Source organism: Artibeus jamaicensis, unplaced genomic scaffold, assembly GCF_021234435.1.
Source record: "Artibeus jamaicensis isolate MK-2021 breed Jamaican fruit bat unplaced genomic scaffold, CSHL_Jam_final contig_490, whole genome shotgun sequence".
Classification (NCBI taxonomy): domain Eukaryota; kingdom Metazoa; phylum Chordata; class Mammalia; order Chiroptera; family Phyllostomidae; genus Artibeus; species Artibeus jamaicensis.
Window position 1 is genome coordinate 2,254,403 of NW_026521861.1, and position 18,464 is coordinate 2,272,866.

At 48.8% G+C, this 18,464-nt stretch overlaps 1 protein-coding gene across 1 annotated transcript; it reads right to left on the reverse strand.

The window, feature by feature from the left end:
• Positions 1 to 32: 32 nt before the first annotated feature.
• ACTR1A (actin related protein 1A) lies at positions 33 to 16,737 on the reverse strand. The gene is made up of 11 exons (XM_037159423.2): positions 16,613 to 16,737; positions 8,088 to 8,152; positions 7,002 to 7,077; positions 6,121 to 6,246; positions 5,215 to 5,339; positions 4,317 to 4,533; positions 3,527 to 3,619; positions 2,739 to 2,913; positions 2,575 to 2,636; positions 1,898 to 1,938; positions 33 to 1,810 (listed from the first exon to the last, which is right to left on the reverse strand). Exons 1-11 carry the CDS (start codon positions 16,658 to 16,660, stop codon positions 1,708 to 1,710), a joined length of 1,131 nt encoding a protein of 376 aa, XP_037015318.1. The 5' UTR covers positions 16,661 to 16,737; the 3' UTR covers positions 33 to 1,707.
• Between the last annotated feature and the right edge of the window lie 1,727 nt (positions 16,738 to 18,464).

Consider the following 18,464-nt stretch of genomic DNA (forward strand, 5'->3'; position numbering starts at 1 on the left):
GCCCTGACTACAGACAGAGGTCCACCTGACCATCTATTGGAAGGACTTTATTAAGTATACTGGGCCCCACCAGGCAACGTGGTTTGTGCGAGGCTGTGCGAGGGACAGGCTTGGGCTAAAAGAAGGGAGGTGAGCTGGTTAAGCACACTGCAGTCCGCGGTTGCCACACTGCTTTCACACACACCTGCTGCTGTGGCCCATACCTGGCAGGGCCTTTGGTCACTGGACGGCACGGGGAGAATACTGCCTGAATCGGGGATGGGCAGGTCTTGGTGTCAGGTGAGGGTGCCCGTGAACAATTGCTAGCCCCAGCTTTGTACCATCTGGGGTTAAGGGCCTTTGGACCACTGCTAGGCCAACCCAGTCCAGGGTAGGAGCCTGGTCCCACTGGACCAGAGATGAGCCTGAGCCTACCAGCTCCTGGCACCTAGGTCTGGCTTCCTCCCTCCCTAACCAAATGAGCCCAAAGAACGGCACAAAACCAGCCCAGAAGGAGCCTTCTCACCTCTACAGCCTAGCCCCTCAGGTCAGCTAGAGTGGGAAAAGGCAAATTGGCTAATTTCACCTTTCTCTCCAACCCTAATGGGGCTAGATACCCAACACCACTCCTTTGCTAGGGCCTCTGCCAAAGAGCGATTCTGCCTCCTGTTTCAGAAAACCCAAGCAGCAACCGGCCTGTTGACTCCAGGGCAGCGAGCAAGTGGAAGAGGGAGAAAGAGGCTGGCAGAGTGTCTTCGTGTAGCTCAGATCTCACATGGCCTCAGCCCATGGATGCTGTTGTTTCACCAGCAGCAAGGAGGCCCTGGAGGTTACACTAAGCTTAGGTGCTGTAAACATTAGTGTTAAAAGGGTGACCCGTGGGCAGGAGGCAGTGAGCTCCCTCCCTCCAGTCTCTATTTTGAACAAACACTTCAATAAATAAAATTGAAGATGGCATTACCCAAGGACGGATGAAAAGCAAGTAGTGGGGCCTGGAGCCAACAGGCTCCTTAAACTCTCTGGAGAACCCCTTGGATAGGGGCTTGGGGTTGGAACATTAACTCTCCCGCCAATCAGAAGTAGCAGGACTCCTGCCCTCCTCAAATGCCCAGTGTGGTCCTGGCCCCAGGTAGAGTTAAGGGCATCCTGCCCTCTCCTGACCCTGGAGTCTCAGTAACAGCCCTTCTAGCTTCCCAGACCCAAACGGCAATCAAAACTGGGTAGAACTCAACCCCGTTTCCAGTCCTCAGTCCGTGATCAAGAGGCATCGGGAACAGAATGATGAGCAAGGGAGGCAGCAGCGGCTGTGGGCCTCAGGGCACCTGGGGGTGGGGTGGGGGTAGGGCTCGTCCAGCCTGGGAAGGGCAGCAGCAAGGTGTTCCAGGGTTAGGTCTACCTCCCTCTGTGTCCCTAAGGTAGTAAACATAGTCCCACACAGCCAGGCAAAGGCCCGGCAGATGAAGGAGTGGGGCCCTCTGCCAGCATTCTTCCCTGCCAGGGGCCAGCCAGTGGTCAACCCCAGGCCTCAGGCCGTCACCATCATGGGTAGTTCATCGTCCTTTCTGGGCCCTGGGATTCTGGGGCCACATGGCACTCGCATAGGTGCACATACTGGTACCCACGCACACACTCACACACACAGGCAGTTCCTCGCAAACACTCCAACTCAAGAAAGCGAGTTTTAAAGTGGAGTTAACTTCAGAGAAAGGTGAAGATGATGTCCCAGCATTAGAAGGTTTTCCTGTGGATGGATCGGGCGCCGTCTTCCTCATATTCCTTCTTGGAGACCCACATCTTCTTAAAGGTGTCCAGGGAGGCGAGGATAGAGCCCCTGGAGTAGAGGGGACCAAAGGGACACTGTGAGAAAGAGCGCGGGCGTTTGCTTCCCGTTCTACTTATTCCCAGAGGAACCACTCACCCAATCCATGTGGAATACAGTCTCTCCTGAGGTGCTGATATCTGCAAGGATGGGGGAAAGGAGTCTGAGACATGTAGCCTCCCCCTCACTTTCCCTTCCAACCCCCCTCGTCACAGCCAGTTCTCACCACTAAGGCACTGGGTGCGTTTCACACAACAAAGCTGTGTCCCTTTCAGACCCCGGGGCCTCCCCGAGGGTACCGTGGTGAGCCGAACACCTGTCCTGGGAACAGGTTTCTAGCAGCCCTAAGTCTGATTCCCAGAAAGGCTGGGGCTCCCGGGGGCAGAGTTTGGCTCTTTTGGGGGTAAGTGGGAAGCAGACTCCACGGCAGGAACCACGCTCCTTCACTTGGAACCCCTCCTTTCTCAGGCAGGTGGCCCCCTCCATGGTCACTGAGATGCCGGACCGTGTCACAGCGGAGGAGCAAAAGTCAGCCTCGTACCAATGTCACAGTCTCCCTGGAAGACCCCATGTGGGGCCCTCAGCCTGGCCCCCTGCCCCATCTGGGTATTGCGACTGTCCCCCTTTTGTGAAGACTGGCACTCCGGCAGACCTCGGGGTCAGCGTGGAAGTGGGAGCCAACCGGCAGCACCTGTGTAGCCGAGCTGGCGGGGAGCCACACCATATGGCACTTTGGACCCTCCAAGGCCCAGTCCCGCCCCGCCCCGGGCTCCTACCCTGATCTTCACGTCTTTCGGAGCCAGTTTCTTCACTTCACTCAGTAGCCTGTCACCAAAACCTGAATGAGGAGGAACAGAGAAGGTCAAGTCAGTCCTCTGGGCATCTAGGCCTAGCACAATCCAGAAGCTTCCTGGGGCAGGGCCCAAGAGCAAAGACCAACCTTTGAACAGGGTGGAGCCTCCTGAGAGCACGATGTTAGAGAAAAGCGTGCGCCGCAGGTCCATGTCAGACTTCTGGATGGCAAACACCAGCACCTCATGGATGCCCTCACTCTCCTCGCCGATCAGGTCAGGCCTGAACAGGAGCTCAGGTGCCCGGAATCGGGAAGGACCAATCTGCAGGTGGAGGGCAAGCGTCAGAGGCTAGGATAGGGAACGAGGTCACTTTGGGAATGGGGATGGAAGAGGCCCCTCCTAGTAACCGGGTGGCCATGAAGGCCAGGCTCAGGGAAGACCCTGGATGTCAAGGGCTTCCAGAAACAAAGATAGGGTTCCTAGGGACAAATAGGGAACAAAAAGGAACAAACAGGGCTCCCAGGAAACTAGAGAGAGGACACTCCCGTGTTTAATCCTAGCCCAGGCATTTCCCAGCCAGGAGCCCTTTGGCATTAACACAGGGATTCATTCATTCATGGGAACACCTTCCTATCAATGGAGGTCTGGGGAGAGGCATCTAGGCCTATTCTGTGCTCAAGCGGTGAAGGACAGTGCTAACCACCCGCTTCTAACCCTATCCTGACCTAGGAAAGTGCCTCTGGTGCCTGCGCTCCTCCCACACGAGAAGCGAAGCCCTTGCTGGTGGAGACAGTGCTGCTCAAGGGCTCCGCTGCTCACGGCAGGCGCTGGAGGAGGGCTGGGACATCAGACTGCAGCTCACCACTGGGGCTCTGTTTGGGCCCAGAGCTTTTGGGGGCCAGAGGGCACTGATGGGAGAGGTCCAGTCACTCACCTCGATGGTGCTGCCGTCAGGCAGGTAGTACTGAGCCTTCTCCGTCTCTAGCGTCTCATCCTTCTGGGGATTTATGGACAGGTAGCAGGCTCTCTGCGGAACCAAGCGTGACTCAGGCAGGCAGGGACCCTGGCACCTACCCGTCAGAGTCCCCGGGGGCTGAGGTGCTGCTGCAGAATCCTGCCCACAGTGGGGATGGCCCTTAAAGGTCATTAGAGCTGCTGCCCCAGAGCAGAGGTGGGGGGTTTCCATTGGCGTTCGCGGGCTGTGTGTCAGGGTGTGAGTCCCGCCTTTCCGGAGGGCGAGTGTGGAAACGTGGCTCTCTGGACCTGGGTCTGAGACCATAGCCTCATGTGAACCCAGACTCAGGCCTCCTATGGTTCTGGGCCCCACCACCCAGCTCACAGGTTAGCCTACAGCCACAGGAGGCAGGAGGCTTCAGTTTACTAAGAAAGAATGTATTCTGAACTCAAAGGTGAGAAGGAACACAGGTAATTGGTACAAGAGGTATGGCAAACAGAATGATTACCATCGCCCAGCTTAGAAATAGAAGCGGCTCTGTCCCCTACAAGATGGTAGCTCTTTGGGAAGGTGAGTCTGCCAGTAGCGGGGCGGGGCGGGGCGGGCCCAGCCGGAGACCTCGCAGCTGGCAGGAGGCCTGGCTGGGAGAGCAGAGCCGGACCCTGGTCCCCAGGACAGAGCTTCACCTCTTCTCGCTCCAGGCCCTGGAGGTCCTGATGCTCTATTCCCACTCCCTATCCCATCCCTGGGCCCAGCGGGCAGCACTCACTTCTTTTATGGCCTTGACAATCTCGAACTCCGAGGATGAATGGAAATCATAGCCCTCCTTACGCAGGTAGAGGCGAAGGAAGCGAGAGACGTCCCGGCCGGCGATGTCGATGCGCATGATTGAGTGAGGCATGGCAAAGCCCTCGTAAATGGGCACAGCGTGGGTGACGCCGTCCCCAGAGTCCAGCACCACCCCCGTGGTCCTGCCTGTGGCATAACTGAAGCAAAGGGGACAGAGCATCACTAACTTCTGCCTCCTCGCTCTGGGGAAAAACTCACTTCTTTTAGAGTTTGGTGTCGGCTGAACAAAAGCTGGGCCTGCCTTTGTCCGGGGCCCTGGACTCCAGGGGCTGAGACCGAGGACGCCTGGGCACTGAAGCCTGGAGAGACCTGAGCAGCAGGAGCCGAGCCCCTCCGAGCTCCCGCCCCACGCCCAGAAGAGCAGGTCTTCCAACCTCAAGAGATGGCCTGGCCTTCAATGGTTTCAGGGACCCAGCCTGAGGGGCAGTTTCACTCTGGAAACGAGGAAAAAACCCAAATGCTTTCAGGGGCTGGGCAGGAAGAGTAAATGAGTAAAGACAGTAAGAATATTTTCACTTCCACCAAAACCCATTTCCCCATGTGACTCTCTAGGTCTGTCCTTGGTTTTGTCTTTTGGTAGAAACAAAAGGACAGACATCACTTCTGTGGCAGGAGGGAGAAAGCCTCACAATATCTGATAAACAGAGGGGACACTGCCTTGCTGCTGGGAGGACAGGGAATGGAGTGTATGTGGTGCAGTCACGCTAGCGGACGCTACCACGGCAGCTGCCACTGCAGCTGGTATTTTGCCCCACAGGAATGCCAAAGGACTGCTTTCCCGGCCAGGGGCCAGGCTGGCCAGCCAGGCTGCTACTCACAGGCTGAGTACAGCTTGCATGGAGATGAAAAGGGCCGGCACATTGAAGGTCTCAAAGAAAACCTCAGCAGCGCGTTCTCGATTTTTCCGCGGGTTCAGAGGTGCCTCTGTCAGGAGCACAGGATGCTGTTGAAAGATGCCCAGACCACAATCAGGGCGAGGCCAGACCCCACCCCTCATTAGTAGTGGGGGAGAAGCCCCTGCACAGCTGGTCAGGGGGCCTCTGGCAGCCTCCCTCCAAAAACAGGTAAGCTGGGCCCATCACCGACCCCTGCCCAAGTCAGCATCTCAACTTCCCAAAACCACGCCCCTTTTCAGTTTCATTCTGCCCTCACCTCCACGGGTGTCCTCCCCTCCTTTTCTTTCAGCATTCGTACCTCGATCCCTGTGTCTCTATATATCTCCAATTGTCAAGAAGATTTTGCTAATAAACTCTTGAAATTATTGTGATAAAATAATAAACTTTTTTTCAAAATTGAAAGTTAAATTTCCATATCAAATGTACTTTTAAAAAACAGAACATATCCCTCCCCTGGGAATTGTTACACCCAGTATGTGCACATTCCTTGGTGTTTCTGAGTGGGCAGTTACTCCCTAGAAGTTGAAGAGTGTAGGCTCTGAAGTATGAGAGACGTGGCTTTGACCCCCAGATTTACTTGACTCTCTACTTGGCTTCTTTGCACTTTGTTCTCGTGTTTGTAAACTGGAGAAGGTGCCGCCTCCGGCCCACAGGCTTGGTGTGAAGACACCTACGAGCCCGTCCTGCAAGCACAAGGTCTGGTGGTGCCTGGCGCACAGTAACTCTCAAACCCTCCTGGCGGTTATCCTCACCTTCCTCATCTCTGGGGCCGGGGTTCTCACCACCTCCACACACCCCACAGGGCCGTCCCATGCACAGGACCCTCACCTCCTCTGAGAACGTCTGCAGCTGGTCCTTAGAATAGACGTATTGCCAGATGCGCTCCATGTCATTCCAATCCTTGACAATGCCGTGCTCCATGGGGTACCGGATGGAGAGCAGCCCTCGGTGCTCCTGGGGACAGAGAGCAGGATTTACAGTAGCAGCCAGGCTCTCAGCTGAGTTGGCCGGTGGGTCCTGCTCTTCCAGGACTGGGAGTTCCCACCCTGCAGTTCTCACCCTGCAGAGAGTCAAGTAAATCTGAGCACGGGCACCCATTTATTCTCTAAGTCTCCCACTGCACAACTGTAAACTGTTCTCACTGCCCAATCAGCAAGCAAAGGAGAGGGCTTCTGCATTTCCAGGGACCCTTGGCTGCCCCTAGGGCAAGTGACAGGAGACATCCTCTTCGTTGCCTGATCCCAGGACACTCCTGGCTCCCATCTCTGGGCCTCAGCGCTGGGAGCAGAGACTGGCAGCTGTGGTTCTGTTGTTCTGCTTCTGGAGGCTGCCTGAAGGCTCTGCCAAAGTGTGTTAATTAACTCATCCTCAGGGGACCCCAGCCAGGCTCTATCTCCAATTCCTTTTGCCAAAAAGTAACCAGGCCCGTGGATCTGATCATTGGCAAAGGAGTGACAGAATACAGAAGGAAGGCAAAAGCCCTGTTTCCCAGGCTGCTCTCCGTTTCCCAAGTCAGGGTTTGAGATTTTCCTCCCCAAACCAGAAGCTGCTCCTGGGAGCAGTAACTGATGAGGCCGAGGATGACAGAGCCAAAGGGGACATTTTAGGAGGAAACCGCGCCTTTCAGTCATGACTATGCCCCACTGCTGGGACCCTGCCCACGGGAGAAATGAAGAAGGTCTTCTGTTGGCTTGGGGACTGGGAGTTACCTCAGCTTTGGGGCCAATGAAGATGTCACCTTCAAGGGCTCCTGCCATGACACGAACGTGCTTGGGTCTGCCCACACTACAAGAGAGAGTGGGGAAAGGAGGGAGAAGGAGGGGGGGAGGAACATTGATGTGAGAGAGAAACATCAGTCGGTTGCCCCTCACACGCCCCCAACCAAGGGACCTGGCCCGCAACCCAGGCATGTGCCCTGACTGGGAACCGAACCAGCAAACTGGCAACCCTTCAGTTTGCAGGCCGGAGCTCAGTCCACTGAGCCACACCAGCCAGGGCAGGACTGTCACTTTTCATTTCACAGCTGAACACATGGCAGATCACAGGAAGGATGGAGAGAGGCACGTACTCAGACAGGAAGAAGTGTACTCAGTTCTACTGTGATTGTCCTTAAGGGGTGAGCTTACGGTTGATTTTGATTTTCTTCTACTTTTCAGCATTTCCCACAATTTCTACCACACACATGGACTAAGTTATTCATAATTATTTTTATTATGTTGAACATTTATATTATTTCATAAGTTAAATGAATGGCTAACTCGGAAGACTGTCGTCTCCCCAGCCTGCCGCCCAGGCCTCCCACCAAGTCAGACTGCGCCCCGGCGACCGTAGCAGACGGCCCTCTTTTCCTCCCACGTGCGCTCCTGCCCCAGGTGCCCGTGCCCTTCTCCCACCTGCAGTCTTCCTGCAGTAGGAGGGAAGTGCTGAGAAACTCCTCCTCACTAAGACGGTAGGTGTGGTTTAACAGTCAAACCCCATCCTGGGTGACAGGAGAATCTGAGACGGAGGGCCCCAGGAAGACGCAGTCACTGAAAGCAACGAGTTACCAATGATATGTCTTGGGCATCAGATAAAATCTAATTTTAAAAAGAGGTCTCTTGCCAGTGCCTCTCAGACTGTACCATGTAGGCAACTGTTTCCCTGGCTTCCTCCAAAAGCCAGCTCTTGTCCTTCGCCTGTTGTTTTGAGTACCAAGGCTGCCCCGAATGCCAGGTCCCTTCTCCCTAAAAGATGGGGGACTGACCCCGAGCAAAGCTGACCAACTTCTCAAGCTTCCATGCTACACACTGACTTACTAGTTTGGAAAGCAGTATTTGGGGATCTGATCACCAGCAAACCCAGCTTTAATCACACCGGATCCCTGAGGAGAGATAAACAAAAGTCAGAAGCATCACAACAAGAGGAGATGTATATCACATAATAACTAAATGGTTCCATTTTTATTTTAAAAAGAGAGAGACTATAGAGCTGTCTATAATATATCTACTGATACGAGGTCTGTCAGGAGGCATCCAGCCATGTACTATGAAAAATAGAGACATTTATTGAAGAAGATACGGGATACCAGAAACACTGTACACAGGACAATGACACCTCAGTCCCCTTCAAAGTAGGCACCTTGGGACCTCACACAGTTCTCCCAATCATCATCAGCTGCCCTGCTGTATTTTCCTGAATCTCACTGACAGTCTGAACTCTCTCCCCTTTCAAAGGTGATTTTAGTTTTGGGAAAAGCCAAAAGTCACAGGGTGCCAAATCTGGGCTGTAGGGGGGCTGAGTCACCTGGGTGATTTGCTGTTTTGCCAAAAATCTCTGCACAATACATGATGCATGAGAAGCTGCCAATCACCAGTTGCCCATAGCTGTGGCCTTCTAAATCATCTGAACAGTTTCCACCAAAGAATGTTCAAGCTTAATGCAAAATCTGATGCAGATTCGTTGCTCTATTCGCTCAATCATTTTGAATGTGACAGCCACACAGTACACATGCTCACTCGGTTGCCCCCACTGACTAGTTCAGTGAAGTCATCATTGTTCATGCGTGTGCATTCCAGCCCACTCTCCTTGGCTGCCAGGTTACTTCGATGTCGTGCAAACCATTCTTGTTGCACTAACAAAGGCTGGACTTTTCCCACGGATCTGGTATGAGCATTTGTAGAGTGAATGCAGGCCAAAGGGAAGGTAGTGGGACTGGAGAGAATGAGGAGAAATTTCACTGTACACTCCAGGTGTTACTTTGTTTTTCTGTATTCTTTGACTTTTCTACATTGAACATGTTTTACTTTTGGTGTTAAAAATATTAATAAAGGGAATAAAAGGAGAAAAGCTGAGGAGAGAAGAGGAAAGTAGCTAGAAGCTCCAAAGCAGCCACGTTCAGGAACACAACCCAGCCATGGGAAGAGCACATGACACGGTCATACCGCTGTGGGATGCCTGCACTCTCCCGGTCCCCCAGGGCGCATGTCACAGACCCCACCACAAGCACTTCCGTGGAATGCACGCTGTCTGGTTCTTACTGCAGGGGCAGACCACTCTGCTTTGTAGGGGGTTTGTAATTATTATTATTATTATTATTATTATTATTATTATTATTATTATTATTTACCATGCTTTGTTGGTCTCCTAATTATCGATAAAGAGCAGGGAAACCCTAAAGCATTGTCTGAGAAGAGAAAAGACCCAGGATTACAATCCTGCTGCTCCAGTCCCTGGTATATTGGCCAGGCTCAGGCTGGTATCAGAGATGCTGACGGGAGCAGTCAGATGCTTTTCAGTCAACACTGACTCCCACACACACAGATGCCAACTCCACGCAGGGCAGCTGTCGCAGCTTGACATTGCTTGCAGATACATCCCATTTTCTTCCTTCTTAACTCTTTCACCACCACAGCTGATACCCTTGTCCTTCCAGCCCAGCACAGCTTGCAGCTAACTGGGGCAAGCCTTTTCCAGCTGCCTGTCAACCATTTCTCCTGGGGGAGAGTGCGGTATTTCCAGAACCCCCACAGCAAGCGGTAAACACATTAGGAAACGATAAATAGACAAGGCTATCTTTGCACCAAAGGCTTCCCAGCAACACCCCTGGCTCCCTCCCTGTCTCTCATTCTTGCTCTCCTATGGGAGAAGGGGTTGAGAGGGGCCATCCTGGTGCCTGGCTCTGGCAACACAGGAAGTAAGTAAGTGGCTGAAGGGCAGAGAAAGCAGTAAGTTGAGCAGGGCAAGCCTGTTCTCTAAGACAGCAGATACCTCTGCCAACAGGAAAGAGAGAAAACAGAAGGTAAGTGCAAACTCATCGGCCTGGGCAGAAGAGCAAGAGGCCTGGAAAAGGTGCAGCTGGACACTGAGCATGAAGGGAGAACTGGCCCAGGGGCTCTGGGACAGCGGCAGCGACAGTGAGAACCACACTGTGCAAGAGAACTCCAGGAGCCTGTTAGCTCCAGCCTCCTTATAATTGCTCACTGCCTTCACCTGGGTGTGGTGAGGCCAACAGACTCCCTGGATCTCCTGGCAGAGGTTGAAACAAAAAGAGTAAAGATGAGACCTGTACTCCAGATTCTAAATATTTTAAAATTATTTCCCTCAATATTTAATTTTGAGTTTATTAGCAAAAGGACTGGAAGGACTGGAGTCCGAGTGACAAGGCAGATTAAAGTGTCAGGTTCATTTCTTCCTCTCTGTCCTTCCTGGCAAGGCCGTAACAGGCCCACTTCAATATCGCTGCCTTCCTCCCGAAGAATAGTCCCCAGATGGAATTAATTATCCTTCCCCTATTATCTCATAAAATCACTATTACCTATACCATGAGGCAGAATGCATTTCATTCTGCTTTCTATCTGACTCTATGGTTTCCATTTTTTCCCCTCTTTTTAGCCCAAGTTCCTCAAGGACAGAGACTTTATACATCAGCAGTATCTGGTGTTGGTAGGGTACTCAGATAGATGCTGGCTGACTAAAGTGAAAATTAAGCTCAAGTGACTGGCAGATGATTTCTAATGTATTGAACCTGAATGAGCAGCTGGACTGCCAGAAGCCCCAGGCAGAGGTGGTGCAGACAAGGCCAAGGCAGTGTTGGGAATGACGCACAAACCCCAGGAACCAGACCCAGCCTGTCCCGCAGCCTCACGGAGCTGGCTCACAGGGCCAGCAGTTAGGTGAAGAATGGGTGGTGACCAGGGAGGCAGTTTCTTCTCTCTGTGTTGCCAGAGTCAGGCACCAGGATGGCCTCTCTGTTCTGCTCAAGTCATACCATGAGATCATATAAAAAGGTAATGTCGATTCCTTTAACAGTATTTTAACTAGGAACTGTGTACCAGGCAAATGGGCTGCCACTCTCTTGTTATTCACTCAGGCAAAACCAAGTAAACACATACCTTGTACAGGCTTCTTAAAAAAGTAGTCTCATTAAATATTTGAGTTTTGAGGACTCAAATTTGCTGCCAGCCACCTCTGACCATTCATTCTTCTACTGTAGGCAAACAAATAGCAAACTCCTTAGGCAAGGCTCTCCTGGGCCTACTGGCTATAGGCCTATGGTTTGGGTGACCTTTATCCAAAACACTCCTGACCATTCTGGACAGGCTGGGAAGGAAGCTAATTATTTCCCATTTTATTGACTGATTTTTTTTTTTTTGAGAGAGACAGACAGACAAAGCAAGAGAGATTTGTTGTTCCACTTATTTATGGATTCACTGGTTGTTTCTTGTATGTGCCCTGTCCCGGGATCAAACCCGCAGCCTTGGCATATGGGGACGACGCTCTAACTTAGTTACCCAGCCTCTCCCATCAAGGAAAAGGATGCTGAGAGGTGGCGCCTCAAATTTAAGGTCATTGGTGGCTCATTTTGCCCCAAAGACATACTATCTTTGGCCCACAGGGTACTCTTTTAAAAACAACTTCATTAAGATAAAATTCACTTTATCCACTTAAGGAGTATAATTCGATGATTCTTAGTATATAATTTTCTAACTTTTTCATTATCCCAAAAGAAACTCTGTACCTATTAGCTGCCACTCCCCTCCCCTGACTCCCAGCCCTGGGCAATCACATATCTACTTTCTGTATCTACAGACCTGCAAACAACCTTCACACTAATTTATGGCAGTTAAAAATTGGAGCTGCATAAGAAATTTAGAACTTCTGACTTCTCTTGAATAATCAGATCTGGTAATATTGGGCCTGCATTCCTGCATGGGGGCCTCTGGCAGGACTGAGAAGCAGCTGGCCCTTTGGTCAGGCATGTGCAGTACGCCCTCCCGATTCCTCCCCCCATTTTTAAGGCTGCTCTCCTCCTCACCCTTTGTAATGCTCCTGCTGGGCCTCAGCAGGCACTGAGTTTAAGACCCCTATTCTAGGCATTCCCAGAAAGTAACTCATGATATTTCTCCTTCCGCATCATATCTGACTTCTTGCTTACCCTCAGAGTGCCTGGCTAGGTGTGAAGCACATCCTGGGTGTCAGAATACACATAATTGAATGGTGAGATATCCCTACAAGGTACCTCCTCTCCACCCTTTCAGTCAAGTGAGGGATAGATTCTGGCTGAAGTTGTACAACCAACAGCTTTAATGTCACACTGAAAGTGACTGCGTTAAGTAAATCCACTGTCTTGATTTCTTCGGTTACTTCTTAAGTGAATCAGCAGATCTGAAGAGCTGATTACAAGTAGTAAAACAAAAAATTGAGATAATTTGTGAAATTTGAACATTGACTGGATATTTGATGACAGTAAGGAATTGTTAATGTATTAGGCTTGGTAATAGTATATTATGGTTTTTTTTAGATTTTATTTATTTATCTTTAGAGGGGAAGGGAAGGAGAGAGGGAGAGAAACATCAATGTATGGTTGCCTCTTGTGCATCTCCTGCTGGGAACTGGCCTGGAACCCAGGCATGTGCCCTGACTGGGAATCAAACCCTGATCCTTTGGTTCGCAGGCACGCGCTCAATCCACTGAGTTACATCAGCCAGGGCTGGTAATAGTATATTATGTTTTAAGAGTGTGAGAGACAGAAGTAGGTGGGAATGTAATAGTTAAAAAGACTGGCCAAGAGTTGATAACTGTTATAGTCAGGTGATTATTAGGATATGGCTATGGTTTATATTATTCCTTCTCCTTTTGTTTACGTTTGAAATTTTCTATAATAAAAAGAAGAACTCTGGGCTGGTGTGGCTCAGTGGATTGAGCATGGCCTGTGAACCGAAAAGTCACTGGTTCGATTCCCAGTCAGGGCACATGCCTGGGTTGCAGGCCAGGTCTTCAGTTGGGGGCATGTGAGAGGCAACCAATCTATGTACAATCTTGTACAAGGATGTTTATTTCCCTTTCTTTCTTCCTTCCCCTCTCTCTAAAAATAAATTAATACAATCTTTAAAATAAAAGAACTAGCAAATAACATGTTAGCACTTAAGTGAAAATTCAAAACACAAATACTACACACACACACACACCCCTAATATAAAGTCATAGATGGAAAGGAGTATGTCCATTTTATGATTATAGTTGCTTTTAGGGTTACTTCTGGAACCGAAGGAAAGGATAAGATTGTGAAGGAATATGAAGAGCTTTCAATTACATCGGTAATATTTTATTTCCTAAAAATAAAATCTGAAGCAAATATGGCAAATGTCAACATTCATTAAATCTGGTGGGAGATACATGCTACATGGGTGCTCACTGTATACTTCTCGGAATTTTTCTTTGTTTAACGTATCTCATTTTTTAAAGAGGGGCCGAGGCAGCACAACATAGGAGGGAACAGTGAAACTCTTATCCTACTGATGAGCTTGTGAGGATCTGATACTGTTTCTGCATTTAGGCCCGCACAGTCACAAAGGCGCTTTTAAGATCGACCAGAATGCTGGTCTGTTTTAGGGCAGAACCCAACAGTGATCTAATCAAAGTGTTGAAGTCCTCAAAATGGTGCCTGGGAGCTTCCCTCCTCTTGTATTACTATTGTATTGTTTTGTACTGTACTGCATGCCTGCCTTTAGTTTAGTTTTCAAAAATACCTATCACTTATTGCTGTCATTCAAGTACAGGAATATACATGCCCCCCCCCCCATACACACCCCCTCCATTTTCTTCATTAAATTCGGATGAATAGGTTTGGTGTCGGAACAGGATGACGAGAGTGGTCAACAATTGTCTAATACTGGGAAAGACTGTGAACAGATAATTAGGCTCTTCCCTCTTTTGTTCTCCTTTCTTTTAATTACACCCTTGTTAGCCCAGAAATAAAATGGTAACAACCCATTAAGCTGTGGAGCTGTTAAATCTGCTACAGACACATTATTCTCATAAAGTTGGCTCCCATATTTCAAATAATGTTTCCTATCCATCCTTCACTGTGAAACAAAACTCTCCAAATGTCAGACGGCAAGATGTTGCAGATGCTCCATAAATCCTAATGAGAAAATTATTTAAGTTTCTCCTACTTCACTTTTTGGCAGAATTATCTGGCATCATAAAGAAAATATTTTCCCAGAGGGAAAAAAAAAAACAAGTCAATTCCTTAAATCTTAAAACTAAAAATGGACCACTGCTTTAATGCATTTCAAATATACTTCCAAGAAAGAGAAAGAAGAAACTAAGAAGCGTTATTAGGCTTAGTGACATTCAAGAAAATGGCTGGAAATGGAACTTCTGGCCAACAATTCAAGAAACAAAGGATCTGGATGGACAGACTGCTGCTTCTGCATTGCTGATGAAAAAAGAGGAAATTGCCAATTTCTATTTTTTCCCCATTTTATTTTTTAAATGTTTACTTATTTATTTTTAGAAAGAGGGGGAGGGAGGGAGAAAGAGGGAGAGAAACATCGATGTGCAAGAGAAACACTGATCAGTTGCCTCTTGCACACCCCCAACTGGGGACCTGGTCTGCAACTCAGGGGTGTGCCCTGACTGGGAATAGAACTGGCAACCTTTCCGTTTGAAGGCCAGCGCTCTAACCACTGGGCACCTGAGCCGGGGATCCCACTTTAAAACTATGAAAAAGGCAGATGAAGCATATACAAACTAGGTGAAGACAGAAAAGAGTAGGTTTTCTGAAAATCAACATCAAGAACAAGTCCTACTCAACCCTCTGAAGTAACTAAGGGGCCCCTCCATCTTTTCTCTATTTAGGGATATCTTTGTTACTGTGATAGAGATACTCAATCATTTGTCTACCCATTCATCAATGAAATGAAAAGAACAAACTCCCCCAAACATTTATTGAATACTAAGTGATGCCAGGCCCTAAGTATTCTTTGTGTGAAGGGAGGTGGGGAAGAGGAGAGTAATGGAAATTAAGGAATACCATCTTTTTCCACAAGAATTTAATAGTCTAGTAAGTGAGACCCCCCCCCCCAAATAGAGGTGTCTCAAAATAGCTTCTGCTTCCGAGGCAGAAGCCATATTCCTAAAAAAAAAAAAGGAAAGCTAACAACAACAAAAGCACCTTTTCTTGAGAAAAGTGAAGAATTTGGAACCAATCTCAACTTGAGTCCTGGCTCAACTCACAATCTTCGTGGTCTGAATATTGTAATTTAACCTCCCCAGGCCTCATTTTCCTGCATAAATTGGGGATAGTCATTCCCATTTACCAAACAGAGTTTAAGGCTAAATGGGACAATGCACCACGCCTAACATCCCAAGAGCTGGATCAACAAAGCAAATCTGAGAGTTTAGGACAGAGGGAATTAACAGTTTTGCCGCAAGAGATTTAGAAGGGGCACAGAAAATGTATCAACCAATCTCGAAGGGACTAAACCTTCGAGTGGAAGGCAGAAATTCAGTTGTTTTACAATTGTCTCTCTCCGCCCCAAATAAGAACAGTATTTATAGTTTTTCCGTTTGTCACTATTTACACATTTTCGTGGGGTATTAGCAAGAGGAATAACGGATACAGCACTGGATTTAGAGCACCTCTATTGTGCAACCTTGGGCTCACTTTACCTTTTTGGGTTTCAGTTTCCTCATTTGTAAAACGACAGTCAAGCTTCCTGCTTAAACCACCCACCCAGTTTTTGTAAGGATCCAACTCAAAAGTATGTGAAACCCCTCTGCAACGGCTAGAGAGCCCGGTAAATACTACGTTAGTAATTATTTTTCACCAGCAACTAGGAGTCCCTGCTTGCTTTGTCACTCTCCTTTATTCTCGACCTTTATTAATGCTGTAATTTATAATTACAGAAATACATGAAATCCTGTATTCATTTCTGGTACCAGGTTCTCGGGCCCCACCCAGAGAGATACACAGCCAAGCCGCCCGGGTAGCTCAGAACCTAAGTAAACTTAGCTCTTCTCCACCCGCGGGCAGGCTCTAGCTCATCAGGCTCAACCACCGAGAGTTCTGGAAGCCAATCCCCAGGGCCCTGGCGCACCGCCCCTTAAAGAGAAGAAACACTTATAGCGACCCGGAAAACCCGCTGGAACGCAAGCCAATCACTGCAGAGGGCAGCCCACATCCGGCAAGGCTCAGAGGCGGGGTCATCAGTCAAGAGAGACAGCCAGAAGAGCCAATTGAATCAACGGAAACTGGGGAAGGGCGGGTGCCCGGAGCTCACAGAGCGGTTAAGGCCCCTTAAGCGACCGGCCAAAGGGCCCGGCTTGGACTATAAATCTTCCCTTTATTCATCCCAAAGCTCTCAATCCCATGGTTGCTGACTGGCCGCCCTGCTTGCGGACTATGGGTGAGAGGAGGACAGAGACAGCGGCGGCTGAACCTGTATGACAGGCCAGGGCAGTGACAAAGAGAGGGAGGCCCAGGCTGAAGCCGGGAAGCGATTCCTTCAGGGAAAAGAGCATAAGGCCCTTTAGAGATAGGAGAGATGCAACTCACGTTGTCGATCACAACAGGCTGGTTGGCGATCACATCGTAAGACTCCATGGCAGAGGAATCTCTCCTTCCAAGGAAGGAACTGCCTGACCGGTCCGCAGCAAGCGCCTCTGACACGCATGCGCAGACTATCCGCCGGTACAGGACAGTATGGGAGCGGCCTGACCTCGCCTCCGAAAAACTACAACTCCCAGCAGGCCTTGCACCTGTATTAGGGGGCCGAACTGCTTCAGAGCCTCGCCTAGTTCTTAAAGAGACCGGGCGTTGCGTTTTTGACGCACAGTATCCTGGGTTTTGTAGTTTCCATGTAAGTAGGGTCCCAGATTGATAGTTGTATTGCATCTGTAGCCCCTTATGGATTCGCAGAGATATTGAAGTCTTTGCTGTAGTAAGTTTTGGATTTGCCAGTAATTCGTGGATGTTGGATTTTACAGATCAGTCCTGCCGCTCCCCATCACTTCTGGACAAATTAAGGTGACCATGTTTTTACTTGATTCCGTAAGACATTGATAAACATCTATCACCATCACACTCTAATAAAACTTTTAATACACACAGAAACGGGAAAGGATGTCTTACAACAACAAAGAAAATAACTTAAATTGCATAAAATTTACCTTTTAGGAAAAAAGTACATTTTCTATGCTTTTTGCATTTTTCCCCCCATAGGTGTAAACTTTGCAAGAGGCTGACTAACATTTGATGACTGGCATTTGGAACTACTGGTATAGAATTGACAAGTGGGAAAATAGAGGTGAAGAGAGGTTATGTGACTGCTTTCAAATGAGCTCAGTGCATTTACCTATAGAGTATTTCCTCCCTGCTTCAAGTAACAGGAATCCTTTTAGTCAATAGCACTAGTAGTCAGGACTCCCTTCTATCCCTGTCTCTTGGAATTTGTTTAAGATAATTGATGGACATTACTTTTTTAAAAATTTGTTTATTTATAATTTTTTCAATTTTTAAAAATATTTTAGTTCCTTATTTTTAGAGAGAAGGAAAGGGAGGGAGAAAGAGAGGGAGAGAAACATCACTGTATGGTTGCCTGTCATGTGTCCCCTACTAGGGACCAGATTTACAACCCAGGCATGTGTCCTGCCTGGGAATCAAACCCCTGATTCTTTGGTTCGCAGGCCCAGGCTCAATCCACTGAGCTACACCAGCCACGGCAACGACATTACTTTTTGAAGAATTATTGTAAACAGGAAAATAATTCCCAACCTGGTGCCTTAGGAGTTAAAAATTCTCCCCATTAAGAGAGTTAAGGTAATGCAGAAGGGCAGGCTCATAGCAGATAATGAATACTGGTGTTCCTCAAGGCAAACTGCATACATCTGCCTAAAACGCAACAAAGAAGAGATCATCATCGCTAAAAACATTTACTAAATAATTATTGAGTTTAAAAAAGTTGATCCTAGTTTACTTCATTCTTGTTATTTTCTGAAGGAACTCCAAAATAAGTATTTCGACATATGACCCCTGAATTTGGCGGTGTGTCAGTTAATGAACATTCACGGACACAGGAAATATTCAGACTTATAATCTATTAAAACTAATGCTACACGGACGAATGAATCAATTCATTGCCAGTTATGTTTAAATACTTGTTAAAAACCTCCGTGTGCCCTGGCTGGTGTGACTCAGTGAATTGAATGCCGGCCTGCGAACCAAAGGGTCCCCGGTTCAATTTCCAGTCAGGGCACATGCCTGGTTTGCAGGCCAGGTCCCCATTGTGGGGTGCACAAGAGGCAACCACACACTGATGTTTCCCTCCCTCTCTTTCTCTCTTCCTCCCCTTCTCTATAAAAATAAAATAAAATCTTTTAAAAAAACCCTCCGTGTCAGCAAACCAGTG

Excerpts from the sequence above, each read along its gene's own strand:
- ACTR1A (XM_037159423.2), bottom strand. The coding sequence starts at position 16,660 with ATGGAGTCTTACGATGTGATCGCCAACCAGCCTGTTGTGATCGACAAC. Across the intron at positions 4,534-5,214 it reads ATGCAAGCTGTACTCAGCCT|TTATGCCACAGGCAGGACCA; the intron begins GTGAGTAGCAGC and ends CCTTTGCTTCAG. Across the intron at positions 3,620-4,316 it reads TTGTCAAGGCCATAAAAGAA|AGAGCCTGCTACCTGTCCAT; the intron begins GTGAGTGCTGCC and ends TTGGTTCCGCAG.